The following is a 22,507-nucleotide window of genomic DNA, read 5'->3' on the forward strand; positions in this document are numbered from 1 at the left end:
ACCTAGCACTACTGTAACAAAGGGATCAAAGACACATGTAAATGGTCACTGGAACTCCTAAACCTCTGACCAAGCACTCTATGCCTTGACATAAAGGAGACATTAGGCTGACAGACATATTTAGAAGAATCATAAATGCTGGGTCAAACCAAAGATCTCTTAAGCCCCTGTATGTTGACAGCAGTCAGGAGAGGATGCTTACATATCTTCATAGATAAAATTTTAAGTATCTGAACATCTGGGCTCTGCAACCCTTGTGCAGGCAAAAATCCTCGGACAAGAGTAGTCTGAATTCTCTTTGAAGCAGCGACAATTCCTAATGAAGCAAGCCACAGCTGGGATTAGTGTGCACTTCAGCTAACCTCAAGATTCAGGCAACTTTTTTCTCTGAAAATTAACCCGCTCCCATCAGACTACAATTGGAACACTTCATATTGTTTGCATTACGTTTACATGTTGCTTTACAGCTCACAGCACCCTTTTGACAAAATAGGCAAACAGTTCACACTTATGTACTTAAACTTTATTTCTTCATAATTACAGGCTATTGTTAGAATTTTTAAACAAAAGGGAAGTCTATAAATAGAGGCTAATCCCACCTGAACAAGTTTTTTTTATTTAAAAAAAACAGTTAAAACTTCATAACATAATGCCATTTAGCTCACAGCAGTGGTTTGTTGGTAGTCTGAGTAAAAGTACTATAGTCAGAGTCAGTAACATGAAATGTAACATCAAATGACTCAAAACTTTAAATTCCGTAAAGGAAAGCAGGAATATATATATAATATATACATATAATATTGTGTTGGTCCACTGAGTATACATTTTTTAACAAAAGATAAGAATCTATGTAATCCAGTTAAGCATATGATTTGCAAGATTAGTGTGCACTCATTACAAAGATGTATAGATAAGTTATAACTATTTAATACTTGCAAAATTTTAAGTTACTTTTTTTGAGCAGGTGTTTAAATGCTCATTTCCCAGTGCAATAGAAAAACCATCCCAGTCAGGTTACCCATTTTTCCTGAAAAATTGAAAACTACCCTCAAACTCGTGCAACAGCAGCATTGATAGGTAATGGGAAGAGCTTAAATATACTGAAGCATGGCTGAGTTCTCCCCTTTCCCCGCCCAGTGCTATGTGTTGAAACACTTCAATTTCCTCAACAGAAATACCACAGGTTAAAAGTGCAAGAAAAAAAAAAATATCTCTTGATGTTTATGCTGCTGCCATCCATTTTTCTTAGATAGGGCAAAGATTATTCTTTTTGGAATTATTTTAACGAAACCGATTCTCCAGAATAGAGCTTTTTCAAAATGAACAATAAGTTATTTTCATTAAGTTACTTTCATTAACATTCTATCAAACCTACTCTGACTCAGTGACCATAAAGAAATCATTCAGTTTAAGGTGCAACTATCAGTTGGCATTCAATAAATTACATATACAGAAAACAACCGTGGTTAAAAAAAAAATAATCAGACTACCTGTTTTTTTCTTTCTATTCTCAATCCTATTTCAAATTGAACTTATTAACTTGCCAGTTCAGCTGCATATTTCACAGACAAAAGTGGCTCAAATAGCAGTGGGGTCTCATATTTGACAGTCGTCTTGGCCAACAGCAAATGCACATGTATCTTCAACTTAATTGCTTTATAAAACAAAATAAAAGGTCTGTCTTAAAACCTATGACCATGCAAGAAAAGCATTAAGAAATGCTTAATTAAGAAAGACACACTCTTTCTGACTTAGACTCCATGAAGATTGTTATTTCAAATCCAAATGCAGAATCTTCAATGAAGAGAAAAATCTATATGCATACATATAAAATAAAGCACTCCACAACTCTGGCATTACTAAAACCTCTTTAGAAGGATAAGAGGTTTCAAATGACTAACTGCTTGATGGGAGACAGTCAGCCATGGCAGAATAATTGCTACGTTCACTTTATGCTCAATTACCAACTGCTGACAGATTACAGTCAAACTACAATCTCGCTATCTGCATTTTAAACTGATTGCTTACAGCTGGGAAAAGTACTTTGTCCTCCTGGAAACTTGAGAGAAATTGAATTCTAAACTTAACAGTTATTCAAACAATAACCAAACGGATTTAATTTAGCAGAAACATTCACACCACTTTCAGAAATTTAAAACCTTTCTTAGTTTCTTGTATATATGTATTTTCTGATTAACACTTAAATAGGTTAGGTATTCAGGAAAAGGGACAAAACAGTTGACATAAGACAAAATCTTATTCTAAACTTCATGCTTCTGATATTTCAGATTTACTGAGTGCAATAGCCAGTTCCAAGTCTTCTTGCTCTTGCTGTTTTAGTCTTGCCAATCTTTCTTTCTCTTCTCTCTCACTTTCCCTCTTAGCCCATTCAATCATGTCTTCCTCAGTAGAATACTGCATTTTTAAAAGACAAAATAAACCAGATTAATAATACAGTGATAAGTAATACTGTCCAAGTTCTTGATTTACGGGACAATTACACTTTTTCTAAAGTTTTACATATTCTAGTCTTCAAATATTACTTGTGTTTTAATTTTAATATACTATTAAGATTATCTTTGTCTAAGGTTTAACTATTAATAACTGCATTGAAGCCATCCAATTGATGTATTTTTATGAAATATGGCATGTTTCAAAATTCAGTATTAAGTTTCAAAAAAGTTCCTGAGCAGAAAGTGCCATAATTTAAATTCAAACCATTTTGGATCAAAGCCAGCCAATACAAGAAAAATCTGGAATAAATCAGGAGAACATTTTGTAAAATACACCCCTATCCACAGCGTGGGACATTCTGATTTACCCTATTTTTATTAGGGATGATTTTTCCAGGTGACAATGACTGCAAAAATCAGTGTATAATGACTGTTTTTAATTGTGTGGATGAAAAATACTTCTACCGAGAAAAAGCAAAATAATATGGTAACTGTACAGTTAGAAGTAGAAACAGAGAGGAAGGTCAGTGTGATACAAGAGGAAAAAAGAACAGATTCTTTCCATGAATATTGACGTGAACAGAATATGAACGAAATTTCTGTGGTACGATGATGATAAATCAGAGACAGTTAAGGGTATTATCTTAAATAAAATACAAAAGATTATGCTAAAGTTTGCTTCTAGTCAGCATGCAGAAAGGCTAAGAAAAGCCCATGTCTTCATGAATGTCCCAATGTTAAGTCTGAAAGGGTTATCATAATATACTCCAGCTAGTTTAGATGTAGAAATTAGCTAGAAATAAATGCAGAAAAGCTTGAGTTTTCTCCATAGTTCACTTAGTATTTTTGGTAACTGCAGCTGGAAGAGAATACTTTTTTCTTCATAAGGATAATGAACGTTTTTGCTTTCTCCTCCACATTTCACATTCTCTCCTCCAAACTGGCTTCTCAGCCCCTCTAACTAATAACAGTGATAACGATAACAGCATTTCAGAAACTGTCATGCTACAAGACACATCAACCAGTGCAAGTCAATTTTGAGAGCCTGTCAATCCTCAGTTTACTTCAATCAAGCACATAGTTTATTAGGCCTGAAAGTAAATAAAGCAGTATGATCAAGATACTGTAAATGCAAATTGCATTTAACAGGTATCAAGCTTGAAAGTAAGATGATGCCTTTCAAAACTCCTATCGGCAAAAGCTCAAAAGAAAAACAAAAATAAATATAGTCATGCACAAACCTTTAGATTTGCTTCTACTGCTTGGACACCACGACTTCTATGAAATGGATTCTGGTTATAAAGAGACACTTACTTCTTTTTACTTCATTGTACATAAGTCTGGAATTTACTAGCCATTCAAGACTCACCAAATTACATTTCATTAACATACACCGTTATGAGGCTGTTTATCAATATTTCAGTACATTGAAATTATGACCAAACAATTCAGTGACAGCTAAATTAAAATCACACCTTTTATTTTATTTGTAATTGGGTAGTTAACAGTGTGCTTGTTATAGATACATAATTTAAATTTGCTGCATGCTCTGATAAAATGGATAATCCCTAGAACATAGATAGTTTAAAATTCCTATTTTCTAAAAACTAGGAGGCCTCCATGAAAAAAAAGCAATCATAAAACCAATGCAATTTAAACATTAGCTACAACATTTTGCAGTATTTTGTTTTAGGACAGCCTCAGCTATAAACTAAATGTAAATATTGTTTTAACAATATTTACAATATTTATCCCTTTTGTACATGGGATATGTTTTAATGTATTAAATTAGACTGAAGACTTCAGTGTGAACAATTCAAAGCTGTCATTCTATTGAAACAAATGTAAAAAGTGTTTACTCACAGTACTGAAGTTTGCAAAATTGTTGGGGTCAGCCTCTTTATTGATGCTGGTGGGAGCAAATGGATCACAGAATAGATCTGCTTCTTGTTCTTTGGGAATGTCTGGGGTGGGGAAAGGCTGAAATGGATCGCTCGGTTTAAAGGAATCTGAAGAGTCTATTTGATTGATAGGTCTTTTCCCTTAGATTAAAATGAATTTAAAAGGAATTTAAGATAGCAGGTAATAACATGCCAAAAATAGTTAAAAAAAAAAAAACAGATTCAAAAGTTACTTGGCATGCAACCTCTTCTAATAAACTAATGGAGTTGCAATGACTTCAGAGGAAGGTTGCCAATTTAAAAAATTGAGGGTATGATCCACAGTTTCTTAAAGGGTAATCAGGTAAAAAGGAACATATGTATGTTAATGATTCAAGAACACAGTTATGTACTAATTAACTATTTTGGGAAGAGAATTTCTAACAGCTTTGAGCCCCTATTCTATCAGCAGACTATTTTTTTTCTTCTGCTTATGAACTGTCCCTGATCATTCCAGCAAGGCTCTGCTATTATTTGTTCAGATCGAGTTAACACAATTTCATTCAGAGATCAGAAATAGATTTGTAAGTCTTCAAAACACCATATCCTCTCACTATGCTGACACCTAGAATTTCTGTAGTTTTTAAACTAACAGAATAAAGGAGTACGATAACAAGCAATCACAGGCTTAACTGTTTTGTTAATCCTTGCCTAAGTACCTGCAGATATAACAGAATCACTTATCTTTGTTCTTTTTTCAGCTTAACCCCAGTCAGCTTTCAACACCTTTGAGGACATTAACCCAAATACTTCCAACACCGTTCTCTCCATATGTTACCGCTTACAGAAAAGGTTTCATTGCAGTTTCTTGAATTCAACTAACAGGTTCTGCAAAGTGGTTCGACACTTAAAATGGTCATATTTTAAAACTTGCTTCTGTTGCCATTTAAAACTGCAGAAACGAACCAAAGTGCTTATTATTTTGCGTATCACTGTTGGAAGTTAGTATAGAAATTCTTTCAAAGACCAAAAGAGATTCTAATTGGACAATGATTTAGAGAATACCCCGCCTTGGGAATATATGGCTTATTTAGACACTTCCCAGATAGCCTTGCTTTGCCATGGTAGCCCTCATTCACTGCTCACGTTCTATTACTGGCAAACAACGCGTGTCTATTTCCTCCATAATGTGGGAGAAGCAGCGTCAAATGACATCCAGGGAATTTTATTTCTATATGGGAAGGATTAATAATTGTAAGAATATGAAGTTTACAATCTCCAAATGTGCCCCAAAAAGCATGAAATGGGAGTGCTTATCAGTATCTAGAAAGGCAATGGATTTCAGAGGCAAGCAAACCGCCCTTCTGCGCACTTTCCACAAGCATGACGAATTAAGAGAAGTAATTTGGGGCATTTCTTTGCAAAATCATTCCCTTGTTTTGAATAAGGCCAAGGGAGTAATTAAAAACAAATATACTTAAGAATCTCCATCTTTTATTTCCATTAGGAAAATAATTTAATTGGGAATGGTTACCAAGATAACCACAGTATCATTTTTAAGATGTGCAAATCAAAACAGGATACTTTTTCTAGTCATCTATTGATAAGGATGATGCTGTTCTGCCACTAGAAGCTTGCGTTCTAAAAGTGGATCTACACACCACATCATAGCCACTCCTATACAATAAAGTCAAAAATCCTTTTTTTTTTTTAAATAAGGATCACCACAAAAGGAAACACTATCAAACATTCAGAGTATCATCACTGGTCATGTCAGCTGTTTCAATGTTATTTACAATGAAAGTGTTTACTTGCAAGGCATAAGGATGAACTGGATCTCACATCAACATTAGAAATTAAACAGCTGCGTTTAAACTTCGGTATTAATACTCCTACACTTACGGTGTCCCCTTTCTTTTGAGGAAAAAGATGACTACATTTCAGTTTCATGCTACAGTTTTCCAAATCACCTTAAGATTCATCCATATAGTGTAATAGTAAAAAAACAATGCAGTAGAGTTTTTAAAGAAAATGAAACAAAGGACAGAAACTTAAAAAGGAATACTGGTAAATCTATTTTCCAATCTATGCAAAAAAAATTGAGAGTGAGGAGTGTGCTATAACATGGGCTCGTTGCAACCACAGAAGGTGTTGTTATCTTTGACAGTTGGGGCCATTTCTGGAAAGCGGGGTGGTTTGTGTCAGAGCAGACCAGAGGACTCAGCTATCACTTGAACAGAAAACAGCACAGGAAACTTGGGTTTATTACTGTCACATTGGCTGGGTTTACTACTACAAACTGCTGGCAAGGACACCCGGAAAGCGATAATCTGAAAACCTGAGATAGTCATTTAACTCTGTTTAATTCATTTTGCATTAAAACCAGAGGTTTTGCAATGGATAAAACCTACTAAATTCTCACTTTAAGCCTAATTTAATGCAAGATTCACAATGTATCACATTAGTAACCATTTAATTTGCAGCCATGCTAGGTTCTTGCAGATACTTGTAATAATTCTGATTTTTCCTGTTTTCTAAATCTTGTCTCTCTTCAAAAAACAAACTATGACGCCAAACACCATGCAAAATTTAACTCTGAGGAAGCTACCGGCAGATCAGGAACAGACTTGTACCACGCGTTGCTCATTCATTCTAAATTCAGACTCTTCACCATCCCCTCATAATTGTCCCACTGCCAATATTGAAGCAGCTAATTGTTAACATCTCAGGATCAGCTCTTACCAGGTGGTGGTGGACAGGGCCTTGTGGGAGTTCCTGTTTTAGGGGGCAATGCAGGAGGAACATCCTCATTTTTAGCTGGTGGTTCCTCAAATAAGTTCTTAGTTATGATCACATTGTTGACGGAACCTGATGTGGAAGAGCTAAAGGGATCCTCACTGTTGGCCTTCAACAAAGAAAACAGCAACACATGCATTTTCAGTCCAATTCTACTATACTGCCCCTTCTTTTCAATAACGCAATATTTATTTAGAACTGAAAGTTTGGACTAAGACAAAAAGAAAATACTTTTGTATGGTTTTATCATCCACATACTCCAGGAGACTGAAAATAAAGAAAAAATCAGGAATGATTACTGCATACAGCAATATAAAGTTGAGTGAATGCAAAAGTAATACTTCTGCTGTTAAACTCAGCAAATTTTTAAAGAATAATTATAATGTCACTTCAAATATAGAGAAAATGCTTATAAAGCCACAAAGATTACATTGCGTTCTTCACAGTGGGATTGCAGAACAGTTTACTGTCTGTTTTTCAAGAACGTCAGCCATTATAAATTTTTAGTAGTGCAAAACTGTAACGAAAGTGTTGATAGAGAGATTAAGCTATGTCTTGTCACTGTGGAGGTTCATGCGTTTTCTATGAGTGGCAGTAGCTTCATATTACCTTTGACAGCGTGCTAAAGTCAGCAAAGCCACCTCCAAAGGATTCATTCCCAAACAGAGAGGCAAAGGGGTCTGCAGCTAAATACACATAAATCAACCAACAGAATGAAATGAAAAGTTAAATACAAAAGAGACTGAAAAAAAGTCCCACAACAAAAAAAAGTAACTGTTACATATTTTGCAGCATAGACGAATTCAAGTGAAGTGTTTCATGAGGTGGGCACTTTAAGTTAAGTAGCTTTTACAAAAAACTCTAAGCGCCAACTACTGATTAAGAATAATAATTCTCCTGAACAGGGAGCAATTAAGAAGAAATACTAGAATTCTGGTTTCCCACATTAAAAAAAAAAGTTAAATTCCACTGAAAGTATCAAATAATGGTACTACTGGATGTTCTGCTATAAATGTATGTATACACACAGATATTTCTGTGTGCATGGACCCATAAATATACATACACAGACATACATATATGAACATGAACAAGAGCTCCCTTCTGACTGTAGGCCCATTTGGAATAAAGTATCTAAACCTCTTATTATCTCAGTCCAATTCAGCAGTACCCTTTCATTCTTACGTGCCTCAAAATATGTAAAAACTACTATTTCACTGTAAAGCAAGAAGTGCACTGTCTTTACCAATACTCCTTTCTGCATCTCTAAAAACCAGCATTTTTTTTCCTACAATTAAACTGAACAGGTTTACCATACAAAAATCACACATGGATTCATGTTTTGGATTACCACTTATCAATGCAATTTGGGAAAATAGCAGAGTCTTCCCTAAAGCATCTTTAGCACTCAGATGAGAGAGGGTCACAGCAAAATAAAAGGAGCAAACTTTAACGGAAAAATTCTTGATGAAGTAGTTACTCTATCCCACATCTCCTCTCATAGTACAAAGCTACCTTGTACGTTACATCAAAATTAACATGAAATCTCTAAAAACCACCCTAATGGGAAGCCGTACAAACCATTCAAATAGTCCAAACACTTAGATCAGGATATTTCACCAGGTTTAGGTGAGACACAGGAACTTTTTTTTTTTTTTTTTAAAAATCAGTCTTCAGTGATACACACTACAGATGAGACAGTTTTGTTTTATAAAAATACCCTCCCTGCAAACTTGCACCTTATGTCATACTTTATAGGAAAATTCAGAAAAAGTAGGAAATTCCTAAAATGTTCCATTGCAAATTCAGTTGAAAGACTAGAAACAAAAACAAGCAAAAGCAAGTAAAAACAAAACATAAGAAGTCTGATGCATATAATATACTTTTACCTAGATCATTTGATGTAGTAACAGCTGTTCCACCAGGAGCAAAAGGGTCATTCTTCTTTGAGATCTCTGTCTAAAATAAAAAATTCCTTTAGAGGGAAATTTGTTTTTCAGCTGAAAAGATTCCTAATTCTAATAATAAAATCACGGTTTATTTTATTTTAAGATAAAGAGTTTTAAGATAAAATATTTTGTAAGTAGCTTTTATCAGCGTCAATGAACAAGTCTGTTAACAGAAACTCCTCCTCAAAACAGTGATTAATACTTTCACAGGATGGAAAAAAAGGATACGTGCAACATACTTGGTAACCATTAACACAAAATTTAAGAATATCTACCACTCATTTTGGTCCCAGATTTCTACAACCAGAGCCATCTTCATGAAGATATAACTGCAAGATAACACCACCACAAAGGTGCGGTAAAGCATTTAGGATGAACGTATAACTTAACTCCAGTTCAGAAACACAGATCTCTCAAGAATCAACTGCTACTCCCACACCACAACTCTGTCCCCCCCTGTTCTTTGGTCCCTCTTCTGTACTTCTCTTATTATCACACTGTAATATGACCAAGAATTGATTATATTAGACTATTAAGACTTGGCAAAGAATAGTGAGTTGACTAAGTATTGAAGATTGTAGAAAACTAATTTTTAAGGTCGGAGGTGTAGGCTGTGGTGTGTAATAGGACCTTGGGATCTGTATAATGCGCACACCATGTGGAAGGACAAGAACACCACTGTCAGGTGCAGTGATTTCTCACTGCCTTGGCTGTTGCAAGTTCAGCTCAGGCATACTCTACAGCCATTTAACTTGCTTCCTAATCCACATGTATCTTTAATTTTTATATATGTATACACATATTTTATACACATACAAAATTGGAAGAGAGGCATAAACAGAAGCAGGAAGGAAAGGAGATGGCAAAAGGATGGAGACAAACTTACAACATGAAGAATTTCAGCTTAGATTGTTTGCCTATCAGCCCTGAATATTACTTCATCAAGTTCTATTCTACATCAGAGAAGGTCTCATGCCCAACTCTATCTTGTTATAGGCTCAAGACTAATCAGTAACTGTTCAGTTACGATGTGAACAGCTAAAAGTTACACCTACATACACTTGAAAGAGGTACATTCAGTAAGAATCTCCACACTATGAGGGGGCTTCAATGACTTATTAAAAAAAAAAACAACCAAACACCACAACAAAACCCAAACAATATACACCTATAGAACAATTAGAGTTTTCAGAGGGGAAACCTCATACCACATCAGATTTCAGGAATATACAAGAACATACTTATTGATCCTATAAGCTCTGGAGACAAAAATCAAAATGTCTCAACATCACTTGGCAACATTAATCTTGGGATTCTTTTAATGCTTAGTAAATTCCACCAGCTACCAATAAAGCTTAGTTCATTATTCTCAAATAGTCTTACCTGTGAAGCAGTGAAGCTCCACACTGAAAGACTTTTAAAATGTTTTTATTTTAACTCTTATTTCATCTGTGACTATTTCTAGTAAACAGGACACAAAAAAGACAAAACAGAGCCATGGGGTAAGAGTTAGCCTTTTATCTATATGATTTCTGAGTATCAGCTTTTCAAGGCATGTCCAAATGCACAGAATAGGTTATTTTGTGCAAATCATATACAGATACAAAAGGTATGCTACCAAACTTACTGTGATATTAGTACTGCTGTCTGCAGTGCTAAATGGATCAGTGCCACCAGTCACAAAAGGATCAGTGGAGGACTGTTTGAAAAAAGAGTCAGCTGCAAAAGGATCTGAGCCTTTGAAGGGATCACCACCAAAAGGATCTAAAAAGTAAACATCTCATTAACATTTCTGATAGCTTTACAGCTTAAAAACTAAACATTATATTGCTTTTTTCATACTGCAAGAAGGTGACACATTTAAGACCAAGGATCTTTGAAGTATGAAATTAATCTGTGAATAATTTGTATTCTGCAATTCAAAACATTAGACAAATGAACATTTTCTGCACATCATGAAAACCATGGAGCATGCCAGCGGTTCAGTTCCAGAATCATCTGAGCATACAGGTTTTTTAACCAAACCACCTAAAAATGGTGCATTTTACAAAACCTAATGTTTCTCAGAATTCTCCTACTCATCTCCTTCACTCCCCAAACACAATTGATGTTTTCTTATTTGGCACTTGGTGCACAATGCTATTTTGCTATAGCCTTTCTACTGGCCATTTTTCTTTTTTGCCACCAATAGCTGCATTCAGGATCAAGCAAATAACATTGTTTATACAGCCAGCCTAAATAGAGACTTCCCACTTTTTCAATATTTAGTTCTAAAGAAAGTTGGTAAGCTAAGAGCCTTTAAAAGAGTACAGTCCTACTTCTTTGCATACAAAACAGGAAGCAAGAGTTTGGGGCCTTCTGTTCACCACCTTCACGTACTTAAATCCCAACTGAGGATACTGCCAACAGCAACAGAGGATTCACTGGCAATGGGCTTCTCAAAAGCTTTAACACAAGTGGACAGTCGCTACTGCCATATACGTATCTATCCTATGGTGACTTTTTGTGTCATTTCCACCTTTTTTGTACTGAAAGGGGTGACGCTTTTCCCCACATACTCTTCCAGGAGGAATCATTTAGAAAAACAAATGCATTAGAAGTTACAAAGTTACTTACCAATTTTCCCAAAAGGGTCATCTTTGAAGGGATCACCTGTTTTAAAAAAAAAAAAAGTTACATGTAATAATCCATGTACTCAGTTGAAGTCTTTTGGATACAAACTAATTTCTACAGCTAAAACATAAACAACTTTCACTCAGGGGAATAGTTTTACTATTTTCAGTGGAACTACAAGAACTAGCATTAAATGAAGAAAATATTCATTAAGTAGCAATACCAGAATGAAACACACACAAAAGCAGCTATCTCAAAGATGCATTTATGTCTGTTATTGTCAGTAAACACCCACATTATGCCCCCCGATAAGCAAGATCGGCAAACTGGAAACCAAACTGGAAACCAAAGACAAGGAGAAGGCTGAAGTACTCAACAAATTTTTTGCCTCAGTCTTCACTGGCAAACTCTCTCCCTGCAGCCTTCGAGTGGATGGGCTGCAAGGGCTGCAGAGCAAAGCCCCTCCCACTGTAAGGGATAATCAGGTTCATGACCACCTGAGGAACCTGAACATACATAAGTCTATGGGACCTGACGAGATGCATCCCAGAATCCTAAGGGAACTGGCTGATGTAGTTGCCAAGCTACTCTATATTTGAAAAGTCATAACAGTCAAGTGAAGTCTCTGGTGCCTGGAAAAAGGGAAACATTGTAACCATTTTTAAAAAGGGTAGAAAGGAGGATCCTGGGAACTACCAACCTTTCAGCCTCATCTCTGTGCCTGGGAAGATCATGGAACAGATCCTCCTAGAAGCTCTGCCAAGGCACATGGAGGACAGGGAGGTGGTTCAAGATGGCCAGCATGGCTTCACCAAGGGCAAGTCCTGCATGACCAACCTAATGGCCTTCTATGATGGAGTGACTGCATCAGTGGACAAGGGAAGAGCTATGGATGTTGTCTAGCTGGACTCCTGTAAGGTCTCTGACACGGTCCCCCACAACATCCTTCTCTCTAAATTGGAGAGGTATCAATTTGATGGATGGACTGTTTGGTGGGTGAGGAATTGATTGGGGTACCAGAGGGCAGTGGTCAACAGCTCAATGTCCAGATGGAGATCGGTGACAAGCAACATCCCTCAGGGGGCAGTACCAAGACTAGTGCTGTTTAATATCTTCATCAAAGACATAGTGGGATCAAGTGCACCCTCAGCAAGTTTGCAGACAACACCAAGCTGAGTGGTGCGGTTGACACGCCTGAGGGCTGGGATGCCATCCTGACTGTCCTGGACAAGCTCAAGAAGTGGGCCCATGTGAACCTCATGAGGTTCAACAAGGCCAAGTGCAGGATCCTGCACCTGGGTCAAGGCAACCCCTGGCATCAATACAGGCTGGGGGATGAAGGGACTGAGAGCAACCCTGCTGAGGAGGACGTGGGGGTACCGGTGGATCACAAGCTGGACATGAGCCAGCAATGTGCACTCACAGCCCAGAAGGCCAACCGCATCCTGGGCTGCATCAAAAGAAGCGTGGCCAGCAGGTCGAGGGAGGTGATTCTGCCCCTCTACTCTGCTCTGGTGAGACCCCACCTGGAGTACTGCATCCAGCTCTGAAGTCCTCAGCACAGGGAAGACATGGAGCTGTTGGAGCGGGTCCAGAGGGCGGCCACAAAAACGATCAGAGGGCTGGAGCACCTCTCCTGTGAGGACAGGCTGAGAGAGTTGGGGTTGTTCAGACTGGAGAAGAGAAGGCTCCAGGGAGAGTTTATTGCAGCCTTGCAATACTTAAAGGGGGCTTACAGGAAAGATGAGAACAAACTTTAGCAGAGCCTGTTGCCACAGGACAAGGGGTAATGGCTTTAAAGAGGGAACATTCAAGGCCAGGTTGGATGGGGCTCTAAGCAATGTGATGTAGTTGAAGATGTCCCTGCTCATTGCAGGGGTGTTGGACTAGATGACCTTTAAAGGTCCCTTGCAACCCAAACTATTCTATGATTATGCAGTATTTACCACCACAGTAATTTAAGCCAACCACTGACAGAAGCTTAGCCCAAGTTTTGATTAATTCTCACAGGCACCATGGATGGTAGCTCCTAAGTGTTCATTTCTCTACCGGATGCATGGTTCCCGTTGCATCAGTTCTACTCCCTCATCTACATCTAAGAGATGTAGATATACTGTAGGTGTAGATATATACATATCTACCCCTGAATATACTGAGCACGCAAAGCCAAAAAGGTTGGCTATTAACAGGCATACCTTTCCCCTCTGAAAGAAAGGCTATGTCATGTGCTGTAAGTAGAACCACTTCAATATAAACAAAAATCAAACCATATTTACAGAGAAACATTCAAGCTGTTTTAAATTAGTTTAGTTTATTCATTAGAAGTATTAAATCTGCACTGACATTTTTTCAGAAGCAGTGTCATCTGAAACAAATTTAGCTTATTTTCCTTTCGAAGTGATACGAGCTAAATTTGATCAGACTGTGCTGATTCTGAAAGCATGTAAAATCATATTAATGTGGCTGAAAACATCTGCTTCAGCAGCTAATCCAAATTAACTCCCCTTTCTCCAAGTGGCTCCATAGACAGATCACTTCTTCCAACATAAATGAAAAAAATAAATGCGAGCAACAGCATTCGTAAGTGGCAAGGTCTTAAAATAAAGCATAGCACTTCCACAAGATGAACAGATGGTGCAGTTCCACATTACCTTTTTCTGAGTGCCAAACTCACCATAAGTAGGCCACAGCCATTCATTCTCAACCACCCACACCCTCCCTACACCACAGCTCACTGAACCCTCAAGTTGATCTGTTTGTGGATCTGTGCTGCAAATTAGATTAGTGAGACCACATGTATCACAAGTGTGCTCACACCTTTAAGAGCAAAGGTGGGAGGCTGGGGCAGAAGGAGGTAAGAGAAGTACTCCAGAAGAGCGGTGAGGGAAATTTTCACAGCTAATTAGAAAATCCAGATGAAGGAAGGAGAAACACCCTGGAACTCTCATTTCTATTTTTGTAACGCTATTGGCTCCACACTCTTGTCATTCAAACACCTTCACATTTATTCTACAAAGAGCAGATCCAAGGTGAAGGTTTGTCTGAGATGTGCTCATACAAGACCTGTTTCTGCAAATCTGCACTTGGAGAGAAAAGTTTACTTACTGCCAACAAAAGGGTCAGACTGGAAGAACTCTAAGCTGGCTTCAGAAACTAGATCAGGCAATGGATGAGATTCAGCATCAAACGGATCTTCCTGAGCAATGCAAAAGTAGTAGAGAAAAGTATTAAATTTTTAAGACATGCAGGACAGAAAACACTTGTGTTGCCTTGTGTTACCATTTAGTAGCTTCTTAAAGCTGGAAAAAAGGACACAGCTAGAATTCTACATAATTTGTAAATGGAGATTCAAAATATTTCTCAATAACAACCTGCCTGCTGTATGTTTTCATAACATCACGCTCTAAATAAAAACATTAAGAAATGACAATTTTATTTCTCTGCTGTTCTATGACCATGACGCACGTGACATGAAGCAAGCCTGAAACAGTTTAACTAAGGTTTTTTTATTTACTTTTTCCTCCCCCAAATTTGAACAAACTCACTTTTTTCGTAATAGCTGCAGCTGGGGTCTCTTTCTCTTCTTCCACAACAGAGGCTGTTGTTTCAGGACTATTCCTTATCTACAAAAGGGTAAAAGCAATTCACCATAGGTAAATAGATGACTACACAATATGATTTGAAGTATTAAACAGCTGAAAGAATATACTAAAGGATACTTCAAGAGGTTCATATTTGTTATGGAACCCACTGAAGTGTTCCATAAACCCTGTGAAAGTTTAAAAAAGATAATAAATCAATCAATCAAGAATCTACTGGGACATAAGGAGGGACATTTAAAGCAAGATAGCTTTAGATTTTCTGTACTATTTCTTATTCCATTCTTGTTGCACCAACCGGAGACAGCTGCTCTCCTTTAACATTAATTCTACTATTCAATTTATATTTTCCTTTGGAAACACACACAGAAAAAAAGTGTATTGCCACTTTCCAGCCAAGCTAAAATTGCCTCCTTTTCTGCTTTATCAACTTTCAGATTGCTGAAACATAGTCCCTCAGATTAACACCCTGAAATTTCACTTGTGCAAGTGTTTAAAAACATAATCAATCTTGATACATTCTTAACTTATTCCAACTTCACAGCTGCATTGCATCATGATCAAGCAGGCAAAACACTACTCACTGGAGACACACTGTTTATTTGTTCATCTTCTGCTATACTTTCCCTTTCGGTATTCTCATTAAGGTTAGCAGTTTCACTGCTGCTGTTGCTAAGACTAGAATGATCTGCAGTTCCATTAACAAGTGTATTATGTGGCTGAGAGTGCCAACTAAATTGGTTATTTTCCAATTCTTTCAGCTCAAGAAGTTTTGTCTGCACCTGTAAACAGAAATAAGCGTATATGCATCAGTATGGCAGTACACAGAAGCTAGTATATGACCATCCCCTCTAAAATATAAGACAGAACTTATACATCTGAAATCCTTATTTTCAAAAGCAAATATAAACCCCACATTCTTTCAATCAAAGGGTAATATTTGAGAGATAAGCACAAGTCTGATTTAGAAGAGATATCATGTAATTGAAGAACAGACAAGAACCTTCTTGTGCCAAGGAAGCAGACTGCATCACTGACAACATCAAGACTTGTTACTTTTTTTCTACTCAAACTCATAAGAAGAGTTGCAAAGCTTTCAGGGTTTTTTTGTTTGGTTGGTTTTATTTGTTTGGGATTTTTTGTTGTTGTTGGTTGGTTTTTGTTTGGTTGGTTTTTTTGTTTTGATTTTTCAATTATGCATTTGCAATTGCCTTAAACTCAAATTAAAAAGTCTGCTTTATCAGAATTCTCATCTTCCGAGGAGGAAAGTTACAAATTCATTATTTTCTCCCACATAGTTTTTGAACTCTACAAAATTCACAACGTATCTTCCTAAGCAGACAGTTACATCCGCACATTATTATTTCTGCAATATGCTTAATGCAGTGCCTCACAGCAAATGTTTACAAACAACTTGCCAGTTAATGAAGGGATTATTGGATTTGGCAGATTATGCAGAAGGATGAACATAATTCAGATATTTAGGTGTCTAAATCCCACTGACTTCTCCTAGGTCAGTCACTTAATAGAGTTTTCATTGCCTTGCACATTCATAAGTCAGGTGGCAGCAAAGACAACACCAGCTGTCTTTCAAACACACTGACCTCAGACCAACCATTAGATAATCTTGCCTAAAGCACCAAAGCACCTATTGTTCGTTATTTGTGAATTGAGTGCAATAAAATCAGGAGTACTAACATAAAACCTATCAAAAAAAAAAAAAATGTTTGCAGCACAGTCAAGCATAGCCTTTTACATTATTGGCCTCAAATCCGTTCATTGCAAGTACCTCTTGTTAGTATATTAATATTGAAACAGCACAAACTTCTCTACTTGTGATGAAACAATGGAAAATCCATTTGTTTACTACTCAGTCTGTAAACCCCAAAGCCAAATTTGAAAATTACAAATATGTTACAAGACTCTTCAAGTAGAAGAAAGTGTTCTTGTGTGAACGCTAGCAGTGGAAGTCTTACGGAAAAAAACAACCGTTAGCAAGTTACAGACATGAATTGTGTGAAATGACCAACTCAAAAGTCAGACATTTCTAGGGTTCAAAATTAGTAGGAAGACTTTTTGTTTTGTTTTTAACTTGATACCAATGTGACTCTGGCTCACATATTAGACAGCTGGCAAGTCAGAGAAGGAGAAGAATGATGAGGAAAGGGTATGCAAGCTAACGCATCACTGAAGTAATAATAAATCACTGATTACAGACAGAAGCTGAAAGTGTTGCTTTAACATAACAGCAGACACTTCAAAGCACAGTTCTGTGTGTGAAAATGAGTGCAGCCATCTCTCTGCTTCTCAGTATCTAGTCTCAATCTAATTTATTCTTAGACTCAACTCACTTTCCCCTTGAACAGTGTACTAAGTAAATGTTAGCAGTTTTATACCAACTACATATCAATTAAAGAATAGTGAGAGCATGCCCCAGGCCATGGTTGAGCAAGAAAGCTTAACTAACTACTGGACACAAAGAATTTAAACACGTATTATATATTTTTCATTCATTACATTAAGACAAATTATTTTCAAGTATAATAAATTAATCCCTTTTTATTAACAAACTGGAGAGAAATCATGAAGTATCTTGAGTCAGCCTTTAAGAATCCTCACAACTACTAGCATAGAACACATGTGTAAGCAACTACAGACATGAGCAAATAGTGGAAAAAAGAGAAAACGCCTTTCCCTTAAGAAAAACCACACTAAAGGTAGTCAGTTAATTTTATATCCCCCCCCGCCCGCCCCCATCTTTCATACTGCCTTACTGAATTGATTTCCTGTTGTGAATCCTGCAGATGTTGCTGAAGAGGTCCCAGCTGTGCTTTCCCAGACTCTATGCAATGCTCAAGCTCTGCAGTTTCTTGCTGCAGGCGACTCAGCTCCTCTTGAGCTTTGGTCAGTTCATCTTCATATGCTGAAATCTTTGATTCCTGGCTTGTTATTTCAGCCTTCAGCATGGCAATCTAAAGCATGAACAAATATTTCAAAGCCAAACAAAAAAACTCCAAACAACAAAGCACCTCCAAACACATGCAAATACTATTATTTATGACCAGAAAAAGTAAAAGCCTCATAGCTATTGCAGAGATTATAGATCAGATCTCAATTAAAGGTTAATTCCCTATTGGTCTCAATAAGATCGCAGTACTCCAGCTGTATTCCTGACCAACACAGATATCTCCAATACTGAAAATATAATTTTAGACATTGAAGAAATACTATAGCTTTGTATTAGAAAAAAAAAAACACATAACCATAAGATTATTTTTTTAAAATGCTAAGAAATCACTCCCAGTAATTAGTACTTCAAATTACACTTACATTGCATTATAATTTTGCATTATTTGTTTGCACTTAACCTTATTTGTGTGCAAGTATATCTCAGTATATTTGCTGACACACTGATACTAAATTAGCAGGTCACTGAAATGAGTGACATATTTCCTATTCTCTATTGGTCACAAAATCTTGACACTCAGGCTGTTTATTCATTAAAGATGTTTTTCTCCTGCCCCAACAACTGTAATGCTGCAAAGCTGAGTTCTTCAGACTGAGGCATTTACTCTTTGGAGGGCCTTAGCCACTAGACCTTACCAAATGGGCCTCCTCTACACACTTCTGCCTGATATCATTCAGTTGCTCTTCCAACTTGGCCTTCTGCTCATCAAGATCATTAAGGATTTCCTGCGCTTCCTGTTTCTGAGCTTGCAGCTTTTGCAGATTACTGCTCTCCCGCTTTACTTCATCTTGTAGATCCTGCAATAAAACAGATTAGCTTTGCATTTGTTCCCTCTATCCTCCTAATCACTAAATTCCACAGCATAAACAGCAGTACCGACTCAGATTTCAAAGCATCAACAAATTATCTTTCAAAAGCTAGTATTAATAACTTGTCAGACAAGCAAGTATTTTCAAATTTTAATACATAAGAATAACGAGGTTATTTGCTTTTTCTTTTCTTTAGTAAAAAGAACCTCACTGAAATATTGAGGATCATGCATCAACACAGATTAACTGTTTTACTCACAGGGAGGCTAGGGTTTCATTTTTAATTTAGAAGTTGTCTTTATTCAGGCTGCTACATTGTCTCTCTCCTATATTTTAGCAATACTTTTTACTGAGTTCCTTAATAATAGGAATTCTTTATTCTGCTCCTTCAAAGACACATGGCCAAAAATAGGAACTTGTTTTAGCACCATGGTAAAGGACCAAACCAGTGCATTATTAACCCAAATGCACTCCCTTCTAGAGCCTCCCTGCCTCTGATTTTGAAAAAAAAAAATTAAAAAAAAAAATCAGTCAAAAACTTATTTTCAATGTAAGAAATGCACATTCCATACACAACAATATGGTATCTTTTAATTTATGAAACAGCAGTATGTATCTTGTGTTCTAAGTACATTAAGTACCATCATATGTTAATTAGTTCATTTCTGAGCAACAGAAAATGCTGTACTTCAACAAACTGCAGAGATAACATTGAAAAAAGTGTCAAGAAAAGAATTTAGGAAGAAGAAAGGATTGTCAAAGTCAAGAGGATGAGATAATACTGGGAGATCAAAAAGGATTAATACAAAAGGAAAAATATTAGATGAAAAAAGAAGGTTGCAGCCTTTCTCAGAAAATATGGTAATTGAAAGAAGAATTATGAACAACAGTAAAAACCAAATAGAGAGAAAAAAAGTTAAGGAGGATAAAGAGAGAAAAAAAGTTAAGGAGGATAAGAAAACAAGCTGATGTGAATTTCTGATTAGATCACACATTTGTAGGGTACTCCAAACTAAGATCCTGTTGCCCTTTTAGGGGTGGAGTTGTTTTTGTTTTTTTTTTTTTGTGAGGGAGATAGTTTATCCACATGTGCTAACACCTCCAGATAATCAGGACAAAAAAGGCAGATAGAAATAGAAAGGCATATGGTGCAGCAGTCAGATGCTAGGGAAATAGGTAACCTCAGGACAACCAGAAGACTACCTAAAGAAATAACATAGACGCCTTTATGGAGGAAAAAAAAAAACCAAAAAACCAAACAAATAAAAAAACAACAACCAAACCCCACCCCCCCAAAAAAAATCCAAGGAAAAAAAAAAACAAACAAACCCAAAACCACCAAACCAAACAAAGCACAAAACCCCCCAACAGCCCCCAGATCACATTTGAAGTTCAATAGAAGGTATACGACTGACATACAGCAGTCAGACTAGGTGAATTACTGGTTATTTCTCATCTATGAAAGACAAACCAGCACACACACAAAAAGCTCCTACAGCAGCTACTGACTCAGACAATTGGGACACTCTCGATCCATTCATTTTTTACAGCGCTTTGAAAAGCAAGTATCAGCTGACACTCAACACAAGCAATGGGGGGAAAAAGTAATAGCTTAAAAAGATTTCAGTCTGCTTTCACTGAAAGGCAGCAAGAATTCACATACACACAAGTTAAATATAGATCACCTCCCCTCTTGCTACTGTTCCTTGAATCCCAATGTCTGTCCTAGGCACAGCAGTAGAGAAGCACTGAAAAGACCTGACTAAGCCTGATGGTTCCCAGAAGAGAAAAGAAGGAGAAAAAAAAACCAAAACCAAACAACCAACAACAAACAACCCCAAAACTCAAACATGTTCACATAACCACTCTAAAATTAAAGTTCGGAGTAGATACAATACATAGAACTGGGGCTAATATATCTTCATGAAGTAAATGTTCCAATTAAGTTTCGATGATCCTCAGCGGAGAAGACGCATCTTTATGTTCAAGCACTGAATTACATTCAATATGTTAACCAATATCATATTTGAGGTAGTACAAACTAGCATTTTTATGGTAATAGTAATCTTTGTATTAAATTAACGATCATTATAACTCTACATGCTAATGTAGTGTAGGACAAGGAAAGTCTAGAGATCTGTATTTCCACAGATAGCCAATGGATTTTACGGGTTGCTAGCCTGTACTTCACCAAAAAAATTCATGTCCTAAGACTTGTTAAGCCTGAAACAGCACAGAAAAGTTAAGCTTCACTTTCTAATGGCTTTGATGGTCCACAACAAAGAATAGGGAAAATCCAATGCTGAGCTGGATACTCAGAGCATAAATCTGTTTAAAAAAAAAACAGACCAACAAAGTGATCAGAAGGCTAGAAGAGAAGGCCAGAACATTCTGGACTACTTGGAAGGCCACAGTCCCAAAATACTTTCCCCCCTGCACCTTCTGCAGAGTCTCACATGCAGTTACATTTTTTCCCCCCCCAATTGATGTGAACACATATTATGCTTTGTTTAGAAATTGCATGCATTTGTTCTAAATATTTCTTTACAAAGTTTCAGTGTCCCACTGAAAAGCAAAACATAGGCCTTTTGACTTTATGTCAATAAAATTCCAGAGAACACACAGTAACGGTTGGAAAAAAGGAGAGTCTCCGCTTATTTCAGAGTCTCATCAGGGAGACTGAAAAAACACCCCTTAATCTTTGCTATTAAAGAGCTGATATTTTAATAAGCATATTAAAACCCACCAGTAGGCTGAGCTTTCCTTCCAACTCTTTTTCTGTCTTTGCTTTTTAGTATCTATTTACATAGTACATAAATTATTTTATAGAAGAAAAAAAAAAAGTGTCATTCTTTCCCTCCTCTCACATGAAACAGTTCAATCCATCATAGACCACGGCTATATTTGAGATTATAATTTGTGTCCATGGAAGTAACTCTGGTGTCAGAAATCCTGGAGTGTGATGCCAGGAAACTAGCTTGATCCAAGGTGGCAGACAAGAACACACTGGTTTTGTACACCATCTTTAGAAATGTCCCCATTAGAATAAAACCAGAAGAAAAAAAGAAGTATGATGTAAAGATACTCTTAGTCTGTCACTGGTATTGTCTGAAGTTTTAGAAAGTTTCCTGAAACATGCAGGTCTTCCAACATTCAGGAGCAACAAAGGAAGAGAGATAAAGGGCCACCAGCTTAAATAGATGCTGCAGCCATATCCTGTTTGAGCCTGATGGTTTCTCATTTTTCTGACAAGCCAGTAATAGACTGTTCCTTCGCTGCAGACTGACAGAACTCTGTAACTCTATATTTAACAAGGGATAAATAGCTTCTGTGATCACTAAGAGGTTAAGGACCTGAGACAGTTGCTTCCAACATTACTGTCCTAGATATGACGGCTTGATTGATTCTGTGATGCTGCTGACTATCAAACACTAAACATA

The 22,507-nt window shown here is 36.9% G+C and overlaps 1 protein-coding gene across 10 annotated transcripts in view; it reads right to left on the minus strand.

Annotated features, from left to right (window-relative positions):
- Positions 1-501: 501 nt before the first annotated feature.
- Positions 502-22,507, minus strand: part of EPS15 (epidermal growth factor receptor pathway substrate 15) — a 74,484-nt gene continuing 52,478 nt past the window's right edge. For 6 of the 10 annotated variants that reach the window (XM_074596557.1, XM_074596558.1, XM_074596559.1 and 3 more), the window contains 12 exons: positions 18,894-19,055; positions 18,065-18,262; positions 15,875-16,072; positions 15,237-15,314; positions 14,797-14,887; positions 11,695-11,730; positions 10,706-10,842; positions 9,019-9,088; positions 7,739-7,815; positions 7,076-7,238; positions 4,317-4,495; positions 502-2,415 (listed from right to left, as the gene is read on the minus strand). In XM_074596557.1, coding sequence (XP_074452658.1) covers positions 2,269-2,415; positions 4,317-4,495; positions 7,076-7,238; positions 7,739-7,815; positions 9,019-9,088; positions 10,706-10,842; positions 11,695-11,730; positions 14,797-14,887; positions 15,237-15,314; positions 15,875-16,072; positions 18,065-18,262; positions 18,894-19,055 — 1,536 coding nt within the window. In that variant the 3' untranslated portion in view covers positions 502-2,268. Of the gene's footprint in view, positions 2,416-3,694; positions 3,732-4,316; positions 4,496-7,075; positions 7,239-7,738; positions 7,816-9,018; positions 9,089-10,705; positions 10,843-11,694; positions 11,731-14,796; positions 14,888-15,236; positions 15,315-15,874; positions 16,073-18,064; positions 18,263-18,893; positions 19,056-22,507 lie in introns of all 10 variants that reach the window. The other 4 variants (XM_074596561.1, XM_074596562.1, XM_074596565.1 and 1 more) reach the window with 3 other exon arrangements.

The sequence above is a fragment of the Larus michahellis genome, chromosome 8, assembly GCF_964199755.1.
Source record: "Larus michahellis chromosome 8, bLarMic1.1, whole genome shotgun sequence".
NCBI lineage: Eukaryota > Metazoa > Chordata > Aves > Charadriiformes > Laridae > Larus > Larus michahellis.